Source organism: Sphaerodactylus townsendi, linkage group LG04 (genome assembly GCF_021028975.2).
Source record: "Sphaerodactylus townsendi isolate TG3544 linkage group LG04, MPM_Stown_v2.3, whole genome shotgun sequence".
Classification (NCBI taxonomy): Eukaryota; Metazoa; Chordata; class Lepidosauria; order Squamata; family Sphaerodactylidae; genus Sphaerodactylus; species Sphaerodactylus townsendi.
The window spans coordinates 91,621,365-91,645,521 of NC_059428.1; the positions used below are offsets into that span (position 1 = coordinate 91,621,365).

The 24,157-nt window shown below is 40.5% G+C and overlaps 1 protein-coding gene across 3 annotated transcripts in view; it reads right to left on the reverse strand.

Moving 5' to 3' along the window:
- Positions 1–3,067: 3,067 nt before the first annotated feature.
- The window catches only part of XG (Xg glycoprotein (Xg blood group)), a 28,190-nt gene continuing 7,100 nt past the window's right edge, over positions 3,068–24,157 (reverse strand). The window contains exons 2-12 of one of the 3 annotated variants that reach the window (XM_048493627.1): positions 22,640–22,678; positions 20,928–20,966; positions 18,883–18,945; positions 17,396–17,461; positions 16,557–16,619; positions 14,404–14,442; positions 13,307–13,372; positions 11,006–11,062; positions 8,968–9,006; positions 5,433–5,555; positions 3,068–4,273 (exon numbers count right to left, since the gene is read on the reverse strand). In XM_048493627.1, coding sequence (XP_048349584.1) covers positions 4,257–4,273; positions 5,433–5,555; positions 8,968–9,006; positions 11,006–11,062; positions 13,307–13,372; positions 14,404–14,442; positions 16,557–16,619; positions 17,396–17,461; positions 18,883–18,945; positions 20,928–20,966; positions 22,640–22,678 — 611 coding nt within the window. In that variant the 3' untranslated portion in view covers positions 3,068–4,256. The remainder of the gene's footprint in view (positions 4,274–5,432; positions 5,556–8,967; positions 9,007–11,005; positions 11,063–13,306; positions 13,373–14,403; positions 14,443–16,556; positions 16,620–17,395; positions 17,462–18,882; positions 18,946–20,927; positions 20,967–22,639; positions 22,679–24,157) is intronic. The other 2 variants (XM_048493629.1, XM_048493630.1) reach the window with 2 other exon arrangements.

The window sequence follows — 24,157 nt, forward strand, 5'->3', positions numbered from 1 at the left end:
TTGACCGCTGTTGTGTTTTAAAAGCGCGGAAGGGCCTATAGAAGGGCTCATTCCGCATGGGCCAAAAACAGTGGTGTGAAAACGGTGTGAAAATGGTATAAACCCTTTTAAACTGTTTTAAACCCATTTACACCATTTTCACACCTTTTTCACATCACTGTTTTTGGCCCATGCGGAATGAGCCAAGGATCTCTTTTTCTTGAATGTTGGGGCAACGATCCTCGGGTTTGGCTTCCTATAGATTTGAGAACAATGGAGAATGTTGTCTTGGAAATATTTGTATTTATGAAGATTCTAATTTTCACTCACAAGTGGGTGTTTTTGTTGAAATCTCCCATCCCCTTTACTTCCATGGTAACTTTTTTGGCGTGTGCTTCAGTTGCATCTGTTCACACCTCCCCGGTTGTTCTGTTAAGCTTTAATGTTTTCGCTATCCCCCTGGTTTTCTCTCTAAAGCCAAACTATTTCAACAGTCCAAATGCTGATGTGAAATATACTAAGGAGATTCTGGGTAGAGAATTGATTAGTAGTGGAAAGCAGATGCAAAAGCAGGGACAGCCAAGCAAAAACAAGTGGGCTGTAATTAGACAAGTATTTACAGCATTTGTCAGATAATCAGTGGCCATGATAGTATTACTAGTTTGATGAGTTTGTAAAACGAACCTTTGGCCCTAGTTCACTTTAAACTCTGGATAATATCAAGTGGCTCTTAACCTTTAAACCACTACCACTCACTGAGTATGCATAATGCAGTATTATCAAATGCCGCTCAAGCCATATAAAAAGTTAAGACAAACCCCACCCCCAGCATGCCAGCCAAGACAACTTTATTTATGACACATGTAGATCTCTTTATTTATGACGCATGTAGATCTCTTTATTTATGACGCATGTAGATCTGATGAAACCCTTGTGCCTGGTGGCCATCAGCCAAGCCCATTCCTTTGGGGCAGTTATGAGTGTGGAGAAGAGGCTGGCAGAATCTCCCAGGCCCCCTTCCAAACTTCGGAGTGCCTCCCAAAAGTTGTAATTTGCTCTATGAGAGTGACATATGCTCCTATTAAGAATCACTGCTCTAGAGCAAAGATCCAGCATGATATTCTAATGGTAGTTATTGCATTATTTGGTTTTGCAAGTTCCACTTCAAATGGAGAGCAGTCTTAAGGAACGGTACTTGCTTTTGGCTTCCTATAAATATGAGAGCAATTGATATGTCTTTGAAATATTTGCTGTATTTATGAAGATTCTAATGAAGCATGGACAAAGTAACAGATTTGCTATCTTGCATCAGGTTCACTGAGATCCTGTCCCACAAGTTGATTCAGTTTCAGGGAATTCAGAGTTCCATCTTTTATCATGTGCTTATCTTTCTCTATGTTTCAAAGTGCCCTTTCTTCAATCTCTACCACATTTGCACATGTGTTCCCTCCTCTCATCTTAGGGTGGGGGTTACTTTCTCAAAATCTTTGATAGGTCTTTGAGCACCATAGTAATCTGGAGATCATTATCTGATAATTATCTCCCATTAAGAAAACATATGTCCTGTTTGCAAATTACAGTGAATGCACATAAAATCCAAGTACAGTGTACACTTGATCTTTATATAAGCTTTGAATAATTCTTGTTGCAGGCAAACATGTAGAACTGATTGAGTGATACACACCATACATATTAGTTCCCTGTTTCATTTGTGAAGTAAACAAACGGTAGGTTTTAGTGAAGTAAATCTACAGATGTATGTACATTCCCTGTAACATGTTGAAAGGGCTATATGCAACAGTGAAAGAATGTTAGAATTTTAGGTGTAGGTTATGATTTCCACCAACAGTCTCTAAACTAAAGCAATATACACATTCATGATAATCAGACAGCAATTTTAGAAGAAGAAGAGTTGGTTTTTGTATCCTGTTTTTCTCTGCCTTTAAGGAGTCTCAAAGCAGTTTACAGTTGCCTTCCCTTCCTCTTCCCACAAGAGACACCTGTGAGGTAGATGGGGCTGAGAGAGTTCTGAAAGAACTGTGCATAGCTCAGGATCACCCAGCAGGCTTCTTGTTGAGCAGTGGGAAAAACAAACCTGGTTCACCAGATTAGAGTCTACTGTTCTCAAGCACTGCAGCACACATGGCTTTATCCCAAAAACAAAGAACTATAATTACACATAGTTCCAATGTTAAAGAAAACATACACTAAGAAAAGACACTCAGTGATTCCACATGGAGGGGATTTTCCATGGTGATTATGTTGCCAGTTGGTTTCAGACATGCTTACAGCTGAGTTCCAAGTAGTACAGGCTAATGAGGGTTTCCTCTATTACTGGCTGTGAGTTTCTTTCAAACAAGATGTGGATTGTGTCAGTTGTCTAGGTTTGTGGTCATGTCATCCTGATTCTTTGCTCCTGTAGATCAGCACAATACTACAACCCTTTTTATGGGGTGGGTATGCATGGTGCTGCTCCAGAAAAGCTGAATACACATCGCAATGCACTGCTGAACATGGTTGCCATACATGTCAGCCTGCATCAAAAAAGTGAGATTTATGTTTTGTATTGTTGCAATTGAAGAACAGTGCTAAGACTGCCCTGCTCCCCTGCCCCCACAAATGTTGCAAAGCCCTGTATTATTTTGGTGTCAACAATGAAAACAAGGAATGATTGGTGGGGGTAGGAAGGCAAGTTAACTGTCAAAATGCACATGAAGGAGGCATTTCCTTTCATTCAAGCACAAGTCTACCTTCCCTTCTAGACACATGAAAAACATCAGCCCAACAGAACCATATCTTAAAAGATGGTCTCTCCCGTCGCCCCTGCATCCCCATTTAAAAACAAATAGGATTTTTAGGACAAACCAGGTGACGGTGTCAAAGATGGCTAAAGGGGGAAAAGTCCATGTCAGTCTCTTGTCGGTTTTCTTTAAAAGACAATATATTAATTTATTCAAATACTTTTCCACAATACAAAAGTATTCATTTGGCACAATTATTTTGATGCAGTTTATAAAAGTCAGGAGAGTAGCTACAACAGCTTAATCTTCCCCATAAATTTTACAGATCATATATACAACAAAAAGACTAACAGAGATAATGACAATTTATTACTTATTCAAGCCCTTTACAAAGCGAAACTTTCTTAAAAGAGACACAGAAATGTGGGAAATGTCGGTGCTTTATATATTAAAGGAAAATTTGTATAAATCACAGTAGTTAGATTCAACCATAGGCAGAGCACTTACGGGGACATGTGGGGTCACATGTCCCCAGGCGCATGCCAGCTGATCACGTGGGGGTGGAGAATCGCCCCCCACAACCCTCCCCTCAGCCCTGCCCCACCAAACTGCTTCTTCAGCCAGCGGAGCCTCTGCCGGCCAAAGGAGTTGCCTGGCTGGGCTGCCGCCAGGCGCCCCTCAACCCCACCCTACCAAGCTGCTTCTTTGGCCTGCTAAGAAAAGCAGGGCACAGGGAGGCATGGGGGGGCACCCAGAGTAGGTGTTGCCCCAGGCGCCATTTCCCTTCCCCCCCCCCCCATGCCTCTGGATTCAACTAGCTTTTTTGCTCGAGCTCACTGAGTGTTCTTCCTTGCTACTGCCTCTGTCCTACATGGTGATCAAAGGAGATCCTTCCAACTATTTTCACCAGCAGAACAACTGGTTGGATTCAAGCTATTGTATTCCCAGTCTACTTTTAAAATTCAGTGGACTGAATCCAGAGATAATTCCATTTGTTAGCAGACTGGGTTTTTAAAAATCTAATCACCAAGAAATAGTTGTACAATCACATGGGAAAAAAATATGAACAGCATCTCAGACTTAGCAAAGTAGGCCCATTCATGGGGTATGCAATCTCCACTGGTAAAATTTGTGTTTTTTGAAACATAGCTCAGCATAATTTGCTCATACAAGGATGAATCCAAAAGGAGATTTAGACCCTGTAGTTACCTAAGCATTTCCCTGTATTGTTTGGGATCATTGTCTGGAAATTAGTTTCCATGGAATTTATATTTTAGTATGAGGGATATATGCTTATAGGGCTCCATGTTGATAAAATACTGAACATGCTGATAGAAAACAATTAATTCAATACATCTTGAATTTGAAACTTTATTTACTATGTTAATGGCCAATTCCTTCAACGCCATATGTTATTACTTGGTCAGGTTTTGAAAGGTTTATTGTTGCTTTTCAAGTTGCACCCAAGAAACATCTCATATTTCATGAAACAGAACATACAGCATTAGAATCTGGGCCCTTTTCTTGCCTTACAGTTTAGGCAGCTGTTGTACCTGGAATGAAAGATAGTATGTCAAATAAGACACTAGAAAAACATGACTAAAAATGTGACATATGTACTTCAGTCTTTAGCCCCAGGGTATTGTGATGTCTATCGTCATCAGCTGCATTCATAGAAATAGAGCAGCAGTGGAGTAGGAGGTTAAGAGCTCATGTATTTAATCTGGAGGAACCGGGTTTGATTCCCAGCTCTGCCACCTGAGCTGTGGAGGCTTATCTGGGGAATTCAAATTAGCCTGTACACTCCCACACACGCCAGCTGGGTGACCTTGGGCTAGTCACAGCTTCTCGGAGCTCTCTCAGCCCCACCTACCTCACAGGATGTTTGTTGTGAGGCGGGAAGGGCAAGGAGATTGTGAGCCCCTTTGAGTCTCCTACAGGAGAGAAAGGGGGGATATAAATCCAAACTCTTCCTCTTCTTCTTCTATTGGAATGAATGGCTAAGCCTTTGCATGTTGGAGAATCCCATATACAAATTAGACCCCAGTTGCTCATAAGGAACCATGAATTTCTGGGCATGCATTATCTGGGACAGGGATAAAGGTTGACAATCATATATTAATAGAGAATCCTGGAGGATTTTACTGCTGAATGGTTTATAGAGACAAAACCTTTGGAAAGTATTTCATACAGGTTCTCTAATAGGGTGTGGGAGGAAATCTCATTTCAGCTTGAGTGGGGAGGTTGAGGAAGAGATACAAGCTCCAAGCTCATAAGGAAGTATGGGAGATGAGGTGGAGTAGAGTGGCGTTCAAACTCCACCCCTCTCTGAGGCTAAAGGGGTTCAGGGCTTCAGCCAGGTAGGATCCTGGCACACAATGGTTGTCCAAGGACCTGATAGTTGATCATCATGGGAAATAGGATGCTGGGCTAGGTGGACCTCTGGGTGCTAGACTAGATATGCTGAACAAGATGAACCTCCACATCGTGACCCTGGTATTCCTTGGAGGTTGCCCATCCAGATACTGGCCAGGGTCAGGGCTGAGAGTATTACTGGCTCAAGGACACTCTGCAAGCTTCCATGGCATGAATTTAAATCTAGTTTACTCAGGTCCTAGTCCAATACCTTAACTATTTCACCAGGTCTTATCTATAATATACCAGATTGGTACATTACAGTAAATAACTAATAATTGATTTAGCTGATCTTACCTCTTGGTTTAAAACAGTATCTCTGCTTCTTGTAAGCATTATAGGCAACTAGTCCCCCAACAGCACACAGCACAAGCACAGACACAACAGGGGATGTTATCTGAGCTGTCTTAGTAGAATCAGCTATAGAGGAAGACAACACAGTCTTTAAACAATGTAATGGAAACTACTCTATTTTAGTGGCTAGAAAGTGCATAGATATAGTAGACCAATTTTCTCTAATATACGTGCATTTAAAATCAGAAAGAAAATATTAATAATTCTATAGATCTAGATGGTCTATCAAGAAACATTTAAAAAATTTTGTCAAGATTTTCATTGATCCATTCAGATTGTGTTAATTGGCAATAAAATGTAGAAATCCTTATGCAAATGTTTAGAATATAAACAAGATTATCTTTCTGATAAATTCAGATTATGTAAGGCTAAGGTATATAGAGGTACATGACAAAGATATTCACTTTCACCTTTATTTACAAATTGTCAGACAAATATCTTACAACAAGGAAGAGTGGATTGGATTCAAGGACTCCTTTCTGCTGAGGAGGTTGTTCTGCACACTGAAAGGCAGTCATAGAATCCAACTACATCAGCACTTCCAGAACTGTACTTAGTGAAAGTATATAAATAATATTAAATGAATATGATGTAGCCATTAAAGTTTAAATTTTCAGGAATCTATTCCCTTTTACCTCTTCCCACTTTTAGCACAATTTTAGAGTATTTGGTGATTTTTAAAGATGTTTTGGATCAGTGGTACCTGACTCCATTATAGAATGAAATTAGGTAGTGCTAGATCAGGAGTCGGCAACCTTTAGCACCCATAGAGCCATTTGGCCCTGCCTCTCCAAGCCCCACCCTCGCCCTCCCTAAACCCTGCCTTCAGCCAAGCAGGCAGGATAGACAGTGGCAGCGATGCCAATGACGGCAAGTTGCACTTGGGATGTGGCGAGTGTGCCTCCTTCCCCATCCCTCCTCCCTCCCTCCCTCCCTCCCTCGTCCTTTCCTCTCCTTCCCAGGCACTAGATGAGGGAAGGAAGGGGAAAATAGAGACATGAGGAGGAGGAAAGGAAGGAAAAGGAAGGAGGGAGGAGGAGGAGGAAAAAGGAAGAAGGAGGAGGAGGAGGGAGGAGGAAGAGGGAGGGAGAAGGAGGGAGGAGGGAGGAGGAAGAAGGAAGGAAAGGAAGGGAAGGAAGGAAGAGGAAAAAGGAAGGAAGGAAGGAAGGAAGGAAGGAAGGAAGGAAGGAAGGAAGGAAGGAAGGAAGGAAGGAAGGAAGGAAGGAAGGAAGGAAGGAAGGAAGGAAGGAAGGAGGGGGCGGGGAAGGAGGTGTGCTCACCACGTCCCAAGTGCAACTTGCCGTCGTTGGTGTCACCGCTGTGGAGCCACAGTACGAGGACGAAAAAGCCGCATGTGGCTCCGGAGCCGTGGGTTGCCGACCCCTGTGCTAGATGCTAGAGGTGAAATTCACTACATGGTGTTCTGAGCTAGGACGTAAAGTTTCATGGATAATTGGGTTCCTTGAAGAGATAGTATAGCACAAGCTCTATATCATGTGCACAACAATATAAACATAAAGTAGAAATTCTGACATAGTCTTTGTAAAACGAAGATATGTACTGCATTGGGTTAGAAAATTTTGCTGCTATTGAAGACTGTAGGAAGTATGGAAAGTTGCTGAAATAACTGAAGCTATCAAACTAAGAATCAGAGAAGGATGAAATCAGGAAGAGTGGTGGAAATAAGATTTTATCTCTTCATTATTGGAACCATAAATGCATTTACAATGTTCAGCTGTTATTTTGTTTATCTTGTGTGTTATACATTTTTCTTTTGTCTTCTTATGACAGCATTTATTATAATGATATAAGTACCGATTAGGATTCAATCCAAAGAAAGTTACAGTTGCAATGACCTCCTTAAGCATGATGCAAAATTGAAGTCCATTTATTTCAACTATAATGTTCAGTATTTGAGCCTAAGAAACAATTATCATGAGGAGCCTTAAGACCATTATTAAATGGTGAGATGTGGATTTAGTGCAACTGTCTTCATTCATTCAGGACCAGGAACCCACTGTGTTGATGTCATGTGACAGGAAGAGAGGCAAAATTATTACTCCTCCAGTGTCAGGACCAGGACCATTAGCAGCAGACAAAAAGATCTTCAGACAGAAGGATGCAGGAGCGATGGACAAGGCAAGGTTCGTAGCCATGGAGGTATTCTCTTCTAATGGAAATCTCACTGTGGTGGACCCCCTGAACCAAACTTCCCCAAACCTGGTTGGTATCATCAAGAGAGTCTTCTAAAGATACCCTGAAAGTTTGGTGCTGCTAGCTTAACAATTACACCCCTGACAGCAGGCCCCCCCCCCCCCCCGCCCCCACAAATTTCCCCAGATTCTCCTTTTAAATCCACTCCCTTTGGCATGGATTTAAAGGGAGAATCTGAGGTTCCCAGTTTCAACATTGAAAGTGATGCTGTTTCAGGGTGGGGGATAATCCACCCCAAAACAGCATCACTTTCAATGTTGTTTTAACTGGGGACCCCAGATTCTCCCTTTAAGGTGGATTTAAAAGAAGAACCTGGGCTCCCTAGTTTAAACACCATTGAAAGTGATGCTGTTTGGGGGTAGATTCCAGCATCACAGCGGCCGTCCATGGGGGGGGGGCACGTGCAAAAATCAGATTTTGCACCGGGCGCCATTTTCCCTAGTTATGCCTCTGCCCGGAGGGGAAGGCAGAAGGGACTGCCAGCTGCTGGCTGGGAGCCCAGCTGGTGGGGGGGGGGCAGGCAGGGCAGGGGAGTCTGCCATCCCTGGCCTCAGAAAGCTGCGTTTATAAGCACTGAGGCCAGGGGCAGGGCTTGGGGAGGCGTGGCCATGCCCCAACCCCCCCCCACTAAAAAATCTATACCTACATCACTGCATGGTACCCTTGCTCTTTACACAGCAAGTTCTTCTAAAATGCAGCAAAAATGGCAGCTCTTCAGGGGCTCATTGACCTATCTGAGGGTTGCAACCCATGGGTATAAGGTTTAGCACATGCATCATTCAGTTTTTGACTCCTCTTAGAAAGTAGTTGAAGACTTTTGTGTTTGCTTCATTGTGTTCCCACTACACCATATCAAAATTACCTGATAATGGTGTAAATCTTTCACATGACAACTTAATTGCTTGCCTAGAAGTTAATAACATTACATTTACAATATGTAACATTACATTTACAATATGCTTGCCTAGAAGTTAATAACAATAACATTACAATAATTAACATTACATTGAAAAATAACATTTTCCAACTTTAACTGGCTTGAGAGCAATAGTCATACTTTGATAATATTCTCCCTGTATTCATGGGAAGAAACATGCCAGCCAGGACAGAACTCTGGCTGGGATGCATCTCTGAGTGAAAAGCAGGGGGGGGGGGGGGGGCTCAATCTTTGCAAGTACATAAAACAGCATATACAGTACAGGACATTATTTAAATTAAAGAATTGGATTTAAATTAAAGAATTGAAACCATACATTAGCCTTACCAGTATTTCCTCCATTGGTTGAAATATGTTCATTCCCATCTGAGTTAGAGGCAATGAAAATGGAAATTTAGGAAAAAGAAAAAATTGAAAGGTGGTTATTACCTAGTGAAGAACAATAACATAGCAGCCAATGTTACCTGAACACTTTCTGGAATGCCACACACTTAAGATTCCCCATCTGAATTGATTACAGAGTTATGTCCACGACTCAGGCAAACTTGGGCCTAATTTGAAAAAGGCCCACCACCAGCCCTCCCTGTTTCCCAGGACCTGCTCATGGTATTTTGTCAGCCCAAGCAGAAGTTTATTTACTGCTTTTCCTTGCCATATAACCACTGGCCAGCTGCAAGCCCTTCAGTAATATCCCCAAAATTCAGCTGGGACCCAGCCAGCAGCAGTCCAGCTCCAGGAAGTAATGGCCATCGCTTCCCGTGCCACTGATAGCTAGGATCAAGTTGATCCACAGCTGTGTGCTGGCCACTGCAGGAAGCTGCTTGGGTAGCATAGCCAGAGAACCAGTCCTGCTGCTTCCCCAGTCTTGCCAAGCAGGTCATGATTGCAGAGAAGGAAGCCAAGCAGAGACGGCTGGCGGTAAACAGAGACTTTAGTCTTAGAGCTGGATACATATATGGATATTAAAATGCATGAGAATTTAAATTTCCAACTTTTCTGGTTCACAGGAGTACATTGTCATTGGAATGAAAAGCAAATGCAGGCATTTCCTAGATGAAATATCTACTCTTGACTTGTTGCAATTTGGCTTTGGGCTTGGGACTGAAACAGCACAATTGAAGATTTCTGGAAAAGGGCAGTCATTACCATTGATCTTATTATATCTGTCAGTAGCATGTGATAGGGTCAACCATGATATTTTGCGGATCATTTGGGATAAAATGGAAACGCCTCTTTGGTTCTGTTCTTTTCTAGTACACATGAGAGGCAGAGTGAGCTGCTTAGAATTAGATATGTAAGATGCCACAAAGGTCCATTTCATCCACAATGCTTTTTAATGTTATATTGAAATTTTAGCTGAGATCATTTGGAGATCCAAAATGGGCTGTCACCAATACATGGATGATCTCCAGTTTCACATTTCACTCTAAACCTATTGAAGCAGCCATGAAAATCCTGAGTCACTGTTTTGAAGCCATGCTCAAATAACTAAAGAACAGCAAACGAAAGCTTATCCAGACAAGACAAGAAAGCAGTATGTTTGGCTGGTATTGATTTGTCAGCCTTAGATTGAGTTAAGCTTCAGTAGATCAAGTTGAGAGTATGGGAGTGCTCTTCAATGCAGTCGACTATTGATAAAGAGCTTGGTGCTGTTGCTAGCTGAACCTTCTTTCAATTAAATATTGCTCACAAGCTGGCCCCCTTATTTAGCCATGCCTATCTACACTACGTCATTGTCCACACTTAACTATTGTAGCACCCTCTATGACAGGCTGCCTTTGAAGAGGTCTCAAAAGCATAAAGAGTTACAAAAGGCTGCAGCAAGACTCCAGTCTGGTTTCAGCCATTTAGAACATATAATGCCATCAATTCAGCACTATGATTCACAGAAGGAGGTTTGTTTTCATACTACAGCCCACTCAGAGCCACTTCCCAGGTCAACAGTTTTCTCCTGTGAATAACTCACAAGTTATTTCTATGAATATCTTTGTAATTTGGTTCAGTCATATATCACTTGTGAGAAAGATACACAAATTCTCAGCTGTTGTCACATTCTTGGCATACTTGGCTCTTTCTTTAGACAATGTAAATGTAAACATTTTGCAATTCAAAATGGCAATGTGTAAAGTAATCTAAACATGTCTTCAGAAATGGGCGGGGGGGTTATGACACAGCATGATTACCACCAAATTTATTCCACAATAAAACTTCACCTGTTCTTACTATTTTTGTATTAGAAATAACAGTTCTATGTTTGTTTACAGAGCTGCAAAGAGCAACATTTTCCTACCATTCCCGTACCCCTTTGCAATGCTATAAAAGGGACTGTAAACTAAAAGAAAGAATGTATACTGCTATACTTCACCTGAGGACCTTGGAGGCAGAGGTTTTCCATCACTAAGGTCCAAGTCAGTAAAACTTCCTAGAAAGATACAATAAAAATATCAGTCAATCTTTCCAAAATGTATCCCTTCAGCTGTTTTGACAGTCTTCAGAAACTGCCCTAATAGTAATGGTATTAAGGCTAGTCCTAGTATATTTCACACAGTTATATCTGTTGATCTACAAAAGATAAAGCTATCTATCTTTGACTACAAAGTAGCCAGCTGACATCTTTTGGAATGTTAATATTCAAAGCACTCAAACAAAAACCACTGGTATCTGATCCCTGCCAACAGAGAGTTAATTCTGTCAGGAACAAAATTCATCAATTTTAAACATTTCTGTCTGGAGAGCAAAGCATAGAAATTACCTGCACTTTTTACTTCATGGCAGTGTTAGCAGTTGCTCTAGGCTGCAAAACATTATTCTATGCAAGCAATTGCTTTTCTAGGGATTAAAGGAAGAACTCAAAGAGCGGCATCCTCCAAAAAGGCAAAGCTGGCAGATAAGGGCTGTGACTAGGATTCCATTCTGCCCAGGATTCCCTGGCATTGCAGTCTTCCTCCTCTCAGGCCATTCAGAATTTGGTAGCTATTCATCCTTCTATGCTCCTAAGCTAGGTTTTGCAAAGGAATATAGGGTCTGCCATGAGATATATGTGTTTAAGCAGAAGAAGAAGAGTTTTGACTTATGCCCCACCTTTCTCTCCTGTAAGGAGTCTCAAGGTGGCTTACAAACTCTTTCTCTTCCTCTCCTCACAACAGACACCTTGTGAGGTAGGTGGGGCTGAGAGAGTTCTGAGAGAACTGTGACTAGTCCAAGGTCACCCAGCAGGCTTCATGTGTAGGAGAAGGGAAACAAATCACATAAGTGTATACCTCTCAGTGGAGGAGGGGAAATCAAACCTGGTTCTCCAGATAGTCAACTGTTCTTAACAACTGCACATGCTTCTAATTAGGCTTTAGGCAAGGCATCCTATACCTTTGAATCCTTTGTTTCTCAATAGTGCTACCAGAAGGCAGGTTAACTGTTTGAGGCTGTGGGTGGTTCAGAATAGTCATTTGACTCCAGCAGCCAAAGCACATATGTCTGGGTGTGCGTCAAAGTCCCCTTCTCTACCCCAGGATAGAGAGCCAAGCAGGTCCATTGCCTTCTACACAACAACTGCCCCCCATTCATCCTCAATCATTTGTATATGTGAAGTACCATGAGCTGAGACCTATGTGAAGCACATTTTAACAACTGGTTCTGCCGAAGTGGTGCGAACCTGCTGAACCCCACCACTGAGTGGGCATCTATGATAGGGTTAAAGAGTTTAATCATAAGTGCTCACAGATGTGAACAAATGAGGGGAACAGGACAAGATAAATGCAGAATTAAAATAATAAAATCAATTTAGAGTTTAGACTGTGTCTCAAAGGTAGAACATCTGCTGGTCATGTAGAAGGTCCCAGGTTCAATCTCTGCCATCCCAAGTTAAAATAACCAAGCAATGGATGATGGGAAAGACCCTTGCAGAACTGCTGCCAGTCAGAGTAGACAATACTGACCTTGATGAACCAATGGTTTGGTTCAGCATAAGGCAGTTTCATGTGTTCATGTGCATTTTCTCTGTCCTGATAGCTTCTCAAAACTTGCTTGGACTCTCTGGATTTGGAAGGGTAGGCATTCCAAGGTTTATATGTGAACACTGATAGAAACCCCCTCCTTGTTGCTTTTTATTTTAGGGGTTCCATCAGAAGGCATCTTCTTTCTCCACCTTTATCAGGTGCTGCAATGTATCATTCAAGGGATTGGTTTTCCAGACCTTCAGGACACGTGTGCTAAGTATAAGAGAAATCTGGATTCCTCCAGGGGTTCTGACTTTACTTGCAGTAGTCCTGCCATGTGTAGCACTGGCCTCCTCAGCACCAAAGGGGTAGAATGCCCTTCACTTCCTACTCATACTCATATTCCATGTTTTGGCAGTGCTAGGGGGCCATGTTGGCCAGCTGTATCCCTGGCTATCACAGTGACATGAGCAGTGCACTGTGACATCATAGGGGGCTGCCAGCAGTGTGAAGGCAACACACTGTGCACTTGGATAAGGGTATTTCCTGCTGAGGAATAGGTGTAGGATGTTGACTGGTGGCACCAGGAACTCACATAGCTTTCCCACCAGCATCAGTACCTTAGGTTGGGACTGCCTGTCTTACTTTCAGACTGAAAACATTTTGCACCAAAACATGTAAGAATGACACAGCCAAGTATCTAAAAAAATTAAAATATCATAAACTGTTGTTACCAGAATCTCCATGGCTTCCTGGTTGTGGTTTAGGATGTGGATTGTGCCAAGGTTTCAGGTGATCATCTATAATACAACAGATAAGTTCAAAGTAAGTACATTTACAGGACAGTTGCATTTTTGGTAAGTACGTATTTTTATGCCTTGGCTGGCAATAGTTTGAAGATTTTGAAATTAGTTGTAAAGACAGAACCAAAAATGAAAGATATGAATCTTCCTGTAAAGGATTGGGGTTTTGTTTTGTTTTAATTGTAAGTAAGTATATGACCCTATGGGGATGAATAATCTTTTCTCCTTGTCAGAAAAAAGGCAACACACCAGAACTGTGAAGCCTCTACTTTAATGGCTTGGTTTGTAGAAAGATCTGCTTTGCCCGTTCCCGGTTCTAGTCTCTGGATTTAAGTATCCTCAGATTTGACTGGCCGCTATTAGTACGGTATATAGATGACTGATATACTTTCAATAAGTTGCAAAGCTTAGGCTTTCTTTCATTTGTAAGCTATCCTTCCTAATCATTACTCTAGCATAGGCTTGGATCCTACTAACTCCTGAGCAATCCAGAGTGTAATTTCCCCCTCTTCTTTCAATGGTGGCAAAAAACCTCTGCTAGCAGAAGGGAAGATGATGTCACTCAAGTTTGCCTTTTAACTGTGGCTTCCTGTGCTACATGACATTTTGTACATGAAGGCCCCTAACACCTGATATAATTTTTGGGGGTAGTCACAGTGGGATGCTGTGGAAGTTGAAGCCCAGGAAGATCTGTTACTATAAGCAACTGTTACTTGTAGTTATTAGCATCCTATCTATAAAACTGAGTTAATGGTGCCACCTGCTCAGGACAACAAAAGAATAAAAAGAATATGTCCCCATGTTGGGACTTTTTGCTACCATAGTCTAGTACAGATTTATCCCTGCTTCTACAACACAAGCTAACTGAAATGTTATCCAGATTACTCCATTTAGAGCAGTAATTTTTATTTTACTTAGATTACTGTAAGTCAAATATGCATTACTGGTTTAAATCCAAAGTCACTGGTTTACGGGTAGGGTTGAAAAAAGTAGGAAGACATACTGCCAAACACATAAAACATGCTTACCATTACCACCAAGGGCATCTGATAAATCAAAATAATCATCTGAAAGAAATTAAAGTGGATAAACATTGATAACATAGATATAATGCATTGAACAACAAAAAATACAAGTAAATTACTACAAGAATCAGCATAGCAACTTGGAACTAATAGCACAATCTTACATTCTAATTCACTTAATATAGACTCTAGGGGGTGTAATTCTGCTTCAGACTGTGATGTAAATGTAGCTGCCATAGTAAACGCAAAATGCCAAACATAACACACATACACCTCGCCATTTCATTTGCAGAATACTAATTTTTTTTGATAGCACCAGCACCTAAAAAACATAGTTCAAATGTTTCATGAAAACTATTATTTCATTGGTAATTAGAGAAGAGCATTCCTCCAGCAAAAATTAAATATTGGTTTCACCTTAACTTTATTCCAACAGAAAGCACACAAGTTTAATATTTATGCTAATTACAAAAAAGCAGTTAACTTTTACTGTAAAAAACTGTAATAATTTTAAAAACTATAAGAATATACAATTTAATGGGTTGGATTCTGTTAAACTGATCCACATGTGCTGCTGGGGGTTGTATTTGCTGATTCCCCTTCCTGTGGCTTTCTTCCTGCTCCCACCCAGTGGTGTGGGGGGAATGGTGCCCGGAGCAAAATGGCACCTGGGTCCTGCCCCCCATGGTTCCCTCCATGGTTCCCCCCTGTACCCCCCCCCTTACTTGAGTTCAGGTGGTTGCAAAAAGCAGCTGGCTGAAAAAGTAGCCTGGTGAGAACTACACTTCCCAGGAGACCTTGCAAGCCTCTTTAGGCTTAGAAAACAGCCAGAGGAGGACAGGAGCCCCCTTCTCCACCCATCCCAGCTGTCCTCAGCAAATTCAGCTTCTGAATGTTTAAAGTGACATTCTTGAGTTGATATGTGACTAGGTGGCACCTGGAGATCTCTCACTATTACAACTGATCTCCAGACCATCGAGATCTGTTCCCCTGGAGAAAATGGCTGTTTAGTAAGATGGACTTTATGACATTATACCCTGATGAGATCCCTCCCCCCTCCAAATCCCTTCCTTTTTAGGCACCACCCTCAAAATCACAACGTATTTTCCAACCCAACTTGGGTAACCCTACCTGTAACTCTTATTGGGTTGTCAGCTGGGTTGGGCTAAATCCATGTTTACCTCTCCTACTAACATGTTCTTGGTTCAGACTGTTCGAATTTAGAAAGCTTTGAACTTTCCAGCAAAACCCTACTCTAGTGTAACCATGGCTGTCTCCAAGTACACTCTCTCCCTGAGCAAAGACAGGCCTTGATTTCCCCTTAATTGACAATATTAATAGGACTCTGACTCCACTCTTTTCCTCCTCTGGCAGATTGAGTGGTCTTCCTGTAAATCCACTTTCCTCATTCCCTGCTCATTTCCCAAGCCTAAAAAGCAATTGGAGTTAGGGAAATATAGTCCCTGCTTCACCATCTCACTATACCTGTTTTGCCTCTTGGTTTCCCCTGCCTGAGTGATGCATACTGCAGAGTGTACTGGAACAGCTGGTTCTGACCTTCAAACCTCCCTGTCCTATGTCTGCTACCATTTTCAGGGCAGTAGGAGGAAAAAAATAGGTGTAAAAACAGTATCGCATCAACAGCATGATGACATTTCTGGTAAGTACTCAGAAGTGATGTCATGTCACTAATATGACATTTTAGGATTCAGCCCAAACTCAAGTTTTGCTGCATCCAAAAGTTTCATGTCAGTGTCGAATAGTTGGTGTGATTACACTTCCAAATAATCACCAGATGTTGTATCATTGACTCAACATCATCCCCCACTTCCCAAACCCCACCTCCTCTCTCTCCTGTTTTAATAATAAATTCTTATAAATGTTGAAAATGTTTTTAAATGTATCTTAAGATTCTGATTTTTAATTGACAGCATTCTCAAGATTTATAAGAATTCATTATAATAGGGAAATATCTATAACAAAATGTCTTTAAAATCTTAACAGTATTTATCTAATTCAGTTTATACATTCCTACAAACTTGCTCAAAAGTTAAAATGTTGGCCATTGAAATAACTGATAAAAACAAATCTATGAAATGAAACATTTTTTAAAAATCACTAGAATGAAGACCCCTGAACAATGGAATAATTCATACCTCTATTCCCATGGCCTCCTGGCTGTGGTCTCAGAGTTGGATATAGAGGTTTAGGGCGATTCCCTATAAATTATAAATATTTCCAGATAGTTACTCTCGTCAGTTCAATATTCATTTTCTTTCTTCAGCTAAGGTGTCATCCTGCCTGAGATCCCCACATGAGGCTTTTTTCAAATGTGGTGAACACATGTCAGTTGCAAACTTGTTTATATTAGCCAAAATTTTCTATATAAGTTGGCAGGTTGGGGAGGATATGAGCTAAAAGCTGTTCAAGTCAAGAGAAACTGCAGACAGACAGACAGACAGACAGACAGACAGACAGACAGACAGACTGACTGACTGACTGACTGACTGACTGACTGACTGACTGACTGACTGATTGATTGATTGATTGATTGATTGATTGATTGATTGATTGATTGATTGATTGATTGATTGATTAACCATGTGGGTAGAATGCCCTCCATTTCCTACTCTTAACCATATTCTACATGTGGACCATGAGGGGCCGTGTTGGTCAGCTGTATCCCTGGCTATCTCAGTGACATGAGCAATACACTGTGACTGTGACATCATAGCAGTGTTGTTGTGAATTCCAGTGTGGGAGCACCCGTGTGTGCACTTGGGTGAGTGGTATTTCCTGCTGGGGAATGGGTGTGGGATGCTGACTGGTGGCACCAGGAACTCACATAGTCTTTCCACCAGCATTATTGCCTTAGGCTGGAACTGCCTATCACCAAGTTAAATGCCTTGCAGACTGAAAACATTTTGCCCCAAACATGTAAGAATAATACAACCAAGTATCTACAAAAATTTAAAATATCATAAACTGTTCTTACCAGAATCTCCATGGCCTCCTGGTTGTGGTGGAGGATGTGGATATGGCTGAGGTTTCAGGTGGTCATCTACAGTACAAATAGAAAAGTTCAAAGTAAGTACATATAAAGAGGACAGTCACATTTTGTGATATGTACATATTTTAATGCCTTGGCTGGCAAAAGTTCAAAGATTTTTAAATGAGTTGGAAAGAACCAAAACAAAAGATGGGAATCTTCATGTAAAGATGGGGTTTAAAATTTTTTTTCAGTAAGTATGAATCCCTCTAAGGCCAGGGGTTGTGATCCTACAGGAAGGGATAATTTTTTCTGCACATTGTCAGAGAGGAGGTGAAGCCTGTAGGTTAATAGCTTGGCTAATAGAAACATCTGTTTTGCCCATTCACTGATTTAGTCTCTGGATTTAAGTATCCTCAGATTTTGCTGACCGTTATTAATACATAGATGACATACTTTTAATAGGTTGCAAAGTTTAGGCTTTCTTGCATTTGTGGGGTACCCTTCCTAATCATTACCCTAGCATGATGTTAGATCCTACAAGCTCTTGAGTAGTCAAGAGGGGTAAGTGAGTATAATTTCCCCCTCTTCTTCCAACAGTAGAAGTTGTTGATGGAGAAAAATCTCTGCTAGCAGAAGGGGAGTGGAGATGATGCCACCCAATTTTGCCTCTTAACTGTGGCTCCCTTTGTTACATGACATTTTGTACATGAAGAAGGTATCCTGACCTCTGATATCACTTTTTGAGAGTAATCAAAATGGAATGCTGTGGAGTTGAGGCCAAGGAAGATCTGTTGTTGTAAGCAACTGTTACTTGCAGTTACTGTCAGGGAGACTTCCAAGCCTTTCTGTCCTATTTCTGCTCCATTTTCAGGGCAGTAGGGGGGTGGGCAGAAAACAGGTGTAAAAGCAGTATTGCATCTTCAGCACAATGTCATTTCCAGCAAGTACCCAGAAGTGGCAACATGTCAACAATATGCCTTTCTAGGATTCATCCAAACTCACGTTTTGCTGCATCCAAAGGTTTTGTGTCAGTGTCACAAAGTTGTTGTGATGACACTTCCAGGTTGTCACCAGAAATGATTTTATACCATTGATTCAACATCATCCCCTGCCCCCCGCCCCCCAATCCCCACCTCCTCTATCTCCTGTTGTAATAGTGAATTCTTATAAATCTTGAAAATTCTTCATAAATATATCTTAAGACTGACAGCCAATTGATACATTGGCATTTTCAGTTGACAGCATTTTCAAGATTTATAAGAATTACAATACAGAAATATTTATGACAGAACTTCTTTAAAATCTTAATGGCATTTCTCTAACGCAGTTTATACATTCATACAAACTTGCTCAAAAGCTAAAATATTGATCACTGAAATAGTTGACCAGTTATTTATAAAACAAATTTATGAAAGGAAACAAAGTTTTCAAAATCACTAGATTGAAGACCACCTTTGTAGAATATAGTGATTGATTGAAATAATTCATACCTCTATTCCCATGGCCTCCTGGCTGTGGTCTCAGAGTTGGATATAGAGGTTTAGGGCGATTCCCTATAAAGTATAAATATATCCAGATAATTACTCTCATCAGTTCAACATTCATTTTCTTTCTTTAGATAAGGTATCATCCTGCCTGAGATCACTACAGGAGTTTTTTTTCTTATTCAAATGTGGTGAACACATAATGTAAGTTGCAAACATGTTTATGTTAGCCAAAATTTTATATATCATTTGGCAGGTTGTAAGCAAAAAGCTGTTCAAGTCAGGGAGAATCAATCTCTCTCACACAACACACATGCACACAATTTCTCTATATATACACATACATACAAACACATACACATCATATATATAATATATATAATATAAACCAACGTTCTTTAATTTGGCACCAGTGGGTTCCTTAATACTGCTCCTTCCTGTGGTTCCAGATGAACTTTCCAGAAAGCAGGCAGGACCATTATTTTCCATGTTTACAATAGTAGTTAAAGCCACTGGAAGATCATGAGAACTGGCAAACACTCGGGCTTTCCTTAGTTTCTGTAGGGTTCCCCCTTCAGGCTGCACTAACTGTTGAGATGAACTTTTGTAAAGCAAAGAGGGAGCTTTGTTCTAGAATCTGGGGAGTTGGGTTGTTCCACAAGGGGAGATGAGTGTTCAAGAGCAGACCCCAACCTCTCATTTAGGCATGATGTTCGCCCAGCAGCTTTCAGACTTTCAACTAATGGACAGATAATACTTACCTGGACAAATGAATGCCCGATTCTTAATAAGGCAGCTTCATGTGTTCACTGAGGTTGCCATGCAATTATTTTGCTAAGTTCAGAGAGAGGTATTGCATTTGGCTCTGTCTCCATTGGCAGCCATTTTGGGCTGGTGTACACTAACCCCTCTCAAAATTATAAAGTTGTTCACATGTTCAAAAAGGTTGGAGATATTAAAAGTAAAACATTTACTAGGTAAACTGAGAACCCAAAAATGAACAAGAACTTCAAGTCCTGACAGATACTTTTGTTACTTTTAGGAGCAGTTTAAAATGCACATCTGTTGATTTGCATTGGCCAGGCTGCCTAAATATATTATTTTATTGTTAAATGCTGTATGTTTTTCCCATATAGCTGTGTTTTAATGTTTTGATTTTTAGGTATTTTAAGATGATTTTTAGGTATTTAAGATGTCTTAAACTTTTGCAAAGACCACACAAAACGTTTTTGATAAACATGAGAGACACATCCTTTCATGCCTTATCAGTACTATAATATTGATAGAACACAATTGCTATTTGTCTTATTTCCCTTAATTAGTTCAGTTCTCCCAATTCAAACCATGTGTGTCTCCTTGAGGCTAACCAGATGTGTCTCCTTGAGGCTAACCAGATGTTAACATGTTTATGTTAACACATACAAAATAAAATTTGGGACATCTGTTACTTCAGAACCTGGCACAGGTATATTTGATTCCTCTGCCAGCCACCTAGCTAAAAAGCAGGTGCTTTTTTGGCTATATGCCCAAACATTTCACCTGGGCTTTTTTTCTTTTATTTTTTATCCATGGTCCTAGGCCACTATCCCAAAACAAAAACATTTGTTGTTTTTGTTGTTTAAGGCAAAAGGGGATATCTCATATAGTCCTATAGAAAAGGAGCAAAACATTCAGCACTACTGCTTTTCAGGCTTCATTTCCCACTGAAAGCTATTAAATTTTTCTCACAATCTTTCTCTCTTCTACAGATCATCAATCATGAATTATCCTTTTTGACCTTTTCCAGAATTTTATATCTCATGAGCTAGAAGGGGCGCAGCTTATGTTGGAGATGGTGATGGCACTCCAAAGTCAATATCAAAATTCAGTACAGAATGGAAAATCTGAAAGCCCAACTTAAAAATCTGCATTAACCACAAATATCAGTACTGTCCAAAGACTACTGGGAAATTCTAGTTATAGGCTTGGAACTTGTATGTATGAACTTCACATTGTAGCTTAATTCACTGATATATGTAGTATCACTTGGACAACTGAAGTCTGGTACTCACCTACTGGTGGCTTTTTGGTAGTAGGAGGTTGCTTAGTAACTGAGCCAAAAATAAGGAGGAAACAAAAAAATCAGAATTAGTGCATCTTTCAGTTATGATCTAGTCCACGTTTCTCCTGTTCTGTCTCCAATAAGCTCAAAGTGAAGTACATGATTCTCCTCTCCTCCATTTGATTCTCACAGCAGCTCTGTGAGGTATGTTAGGCAGTGACAGAAACTCACCCAAAGAACTTTCACAGGGACTTAAACCCAGGTCTTCCAGATCCCAGTCCAACTATTTCCTCACAGTGGCTTTCCAGTTTTAAAAGGAAGTATTTTGGTCATATTGGCTGGATATTACATTTCCCAGCTAAAATATTGACTCAGATTCTCTGAAGATCAGATCCTCGGAAAGTGCCATCCACAGATGCAGGAGAAACATCAGGAGAGAATGCTGCTAGAACACGGCCATACAGCCCGGAAACCACACAGCACCCCAGTGATTCTGACTGTGAAAGCCTTCGACAATATATTAAAATATTGATTTTTTTTTACTTTAAAGTATCAAGAACTCAATGACTCCTCTATGTTTGTATTGTGATAGCAGGAGGTGTTTTGTCAGGCATTTTCAAAATTTATAAGCCATTAATGTTGGATATCTCTGTAGTCAAGAAGGACAGCCAAGTTCTATAACTTTAAGGATGGTTAAATGTTAGAGGTTCATTGTTTCATGTCTAAAGGAAGTACATGTGTATTCTGAAAACAGAATATTGGATTTCAGTTAATTTTTTTAAAAGGTGGTTGTACTTGAGAGCTTTTCAGAAGAAAGAACCATGAAGAATACTATGGCACGAGGTCCCATTTGAAAATCTTTTACACCCAATTGCCAAGCTGGCTTTAGAACTTAGAATTTAAAGAACAGTTTGGCAGCTCTGGGAAGGCATCTTCTGTAGTTTCCCAGAACTGACAAACTCTTCTTTAAAATTCAAATATAAAAAAGGAAGGGAGGAGCATATATAGAATATACATAAGCTCCCTGTCATAGAACCCCCTGTCATCTAAAACAGAAAAAGTTGCTCTCCAGCTAATGAACCTGAATAATTATTAATAGATGTAATCAAACGGATTGTATTGTGCATTGAACCTCTGCCTCCTGACTCCATCTGGCCCTCACCTTGGAACCTGAATGTAGGGACTGATGGACATTCATTCGTAATTGTATCTGATAAATTACACTTTGACTTACACTTACAAAAGCTTATACTCTAGAAAATGTTGTAGATCTCAAAGGTGCTACTGAATTCAAATTTTGTTTGATTTCAACTTCCCCTCCCTCCCCCTTCTCCCCAGGGTGGGTGGGCCATGACCAGATGTTAGGCCCCCTCCTCCCTTCCCTCCCTGCCCCCAACAGACTAACATGTTAAAACATGTATCAGAAAACAAACTATTTGATGAAGAAATTATGAGATTGGTGAATATGCTGGTTCTTATGTTTAGTAATGTATTTTAACGTCATTTGGTTTGTTTTACTAAACATAATTAAAAAGTCTTTTTACAAAAGAAAGAAAAAAGGTCATGACCTCTGTGAAATTAATTCCTATTGAGCTGTTGGCTTAAGAAAATTGCACTGTACATTTGTTCAAGTCATCAGTCAGTAGCCATTTAAGGAATTCACAGAATAAGCCAATATCTACATTTGAATCCAATTGTTTGATGAAACATCGTTATACGTACCTGAATCTAAAGCATCTGACAAGTCAAAGTCTTCTTGGCCTGTCACAAAAACACAAACATCAGGGTTTATAAATACATATAGTTTAGATATTATTGTATATTTTATATTTTCCATATGGAGTCTTTGCAAATATTCCTTGAATGTTCCACATCAGCAGTTGCAGTGTCTGGAGCACTGCCACATGAATTGCCACCACAGTGTGAACATATTTCTATGAGTCACCATTGGGAAGATCCAGGATTGAGTGCCCATGTGAAAGTATGTCTGTGTATTCCTAAACAACATTAGAATGGAGTAACTCTGATTAGGATTATACTGTATATCTTTCAAGAAAGCACAGCTGGGTATAGAACATTTATCACACATAGTGAGAGCATCATGTTGATCAGCCTTGATAAATGCTAGAATGCAACCTTTTAGTGATTAAAAACTTCACCAGAAGTGACTTGTCAGAAAATATGCTCTATTTGAGCTTACTGAGCCACTTGATGGTAAACTGACTTAAAATAACATTTATGAATCTAATTCATAAACCACACTAAACACAGTAAATAAATAACTATTGAAACATGAGTTAGAATCTTGAAGCCAACTTGAGTACACTTCTGAAATGCTGATGGGTACATTCTGAAAGCACCTTCAATGGAATTATTCAGAAAGTGTTTTGTTTGGGAGCAGCAGTGGCGTAGGAGGTTAAGAGCTCGTGTATCTAATCTGGAGGAACCGGGTTCGATTCCCCGCTCAGCCGCTTGAGCTGTGGAGGCTTATCTGGGGAATTCAGATTAGCTTGTGCACTCCCACACACGCCAGCTGGGTGACCTTGGGCTAGTCACAGCTCTTCGGAGCTCTCTCAGCCCCACCCACCTCACAGGGTGTTTGTTGTGAGGGGGGAAGGGCAAGGAGATTGTAAGCCCCTTTGAGTCTCCTGCAGGAGAGAAGGGGGGGATATAAATCCAAACTCCTCCTCCTCCTCCTCCTCCTCCTCCTCCTCTTCTTCTTCTTCTTCTTCTTCTTCTTCTTCTTCTTCTTCTTCTTCTTGGGGTATAACCAATCCCAAAGGAAAACAAAGAAAAAGTTTTTCCTAGTGCTGCTAGGAATACATGATTTGTTCCTGCCGTCCTAACTTTCTCCTATAATTTTTGTTTGCCTCTATACAATATGGCTCCCATCCATAAACAAATTATACATTCATGTGATAGCTTGAGTGTGAATTACCTGCCATAACCTCATTCTCCATGCCACAAGGTAACTCTGTTGAAATGAAGGCAGTGTTCATAAGTGGCTTGTGATATGGAATGTGGATTAGACAAAGAAAAAAATTCCATTGGGTAAGCCCAGGACCTTGGGAATACTTAGTAGTTATTTGAATCCTGGCCACACTGTTTATAAATACTTACCACATTAATCATTGTCATCATGTTCTGAGTTCAGTGTGCCAAGAAATTTTGCTTGCTACTTGGGGAAAACAGTAAAGAGATCTGCCAATACAATTTTTTAAAATAAATAAAGACTGTCTG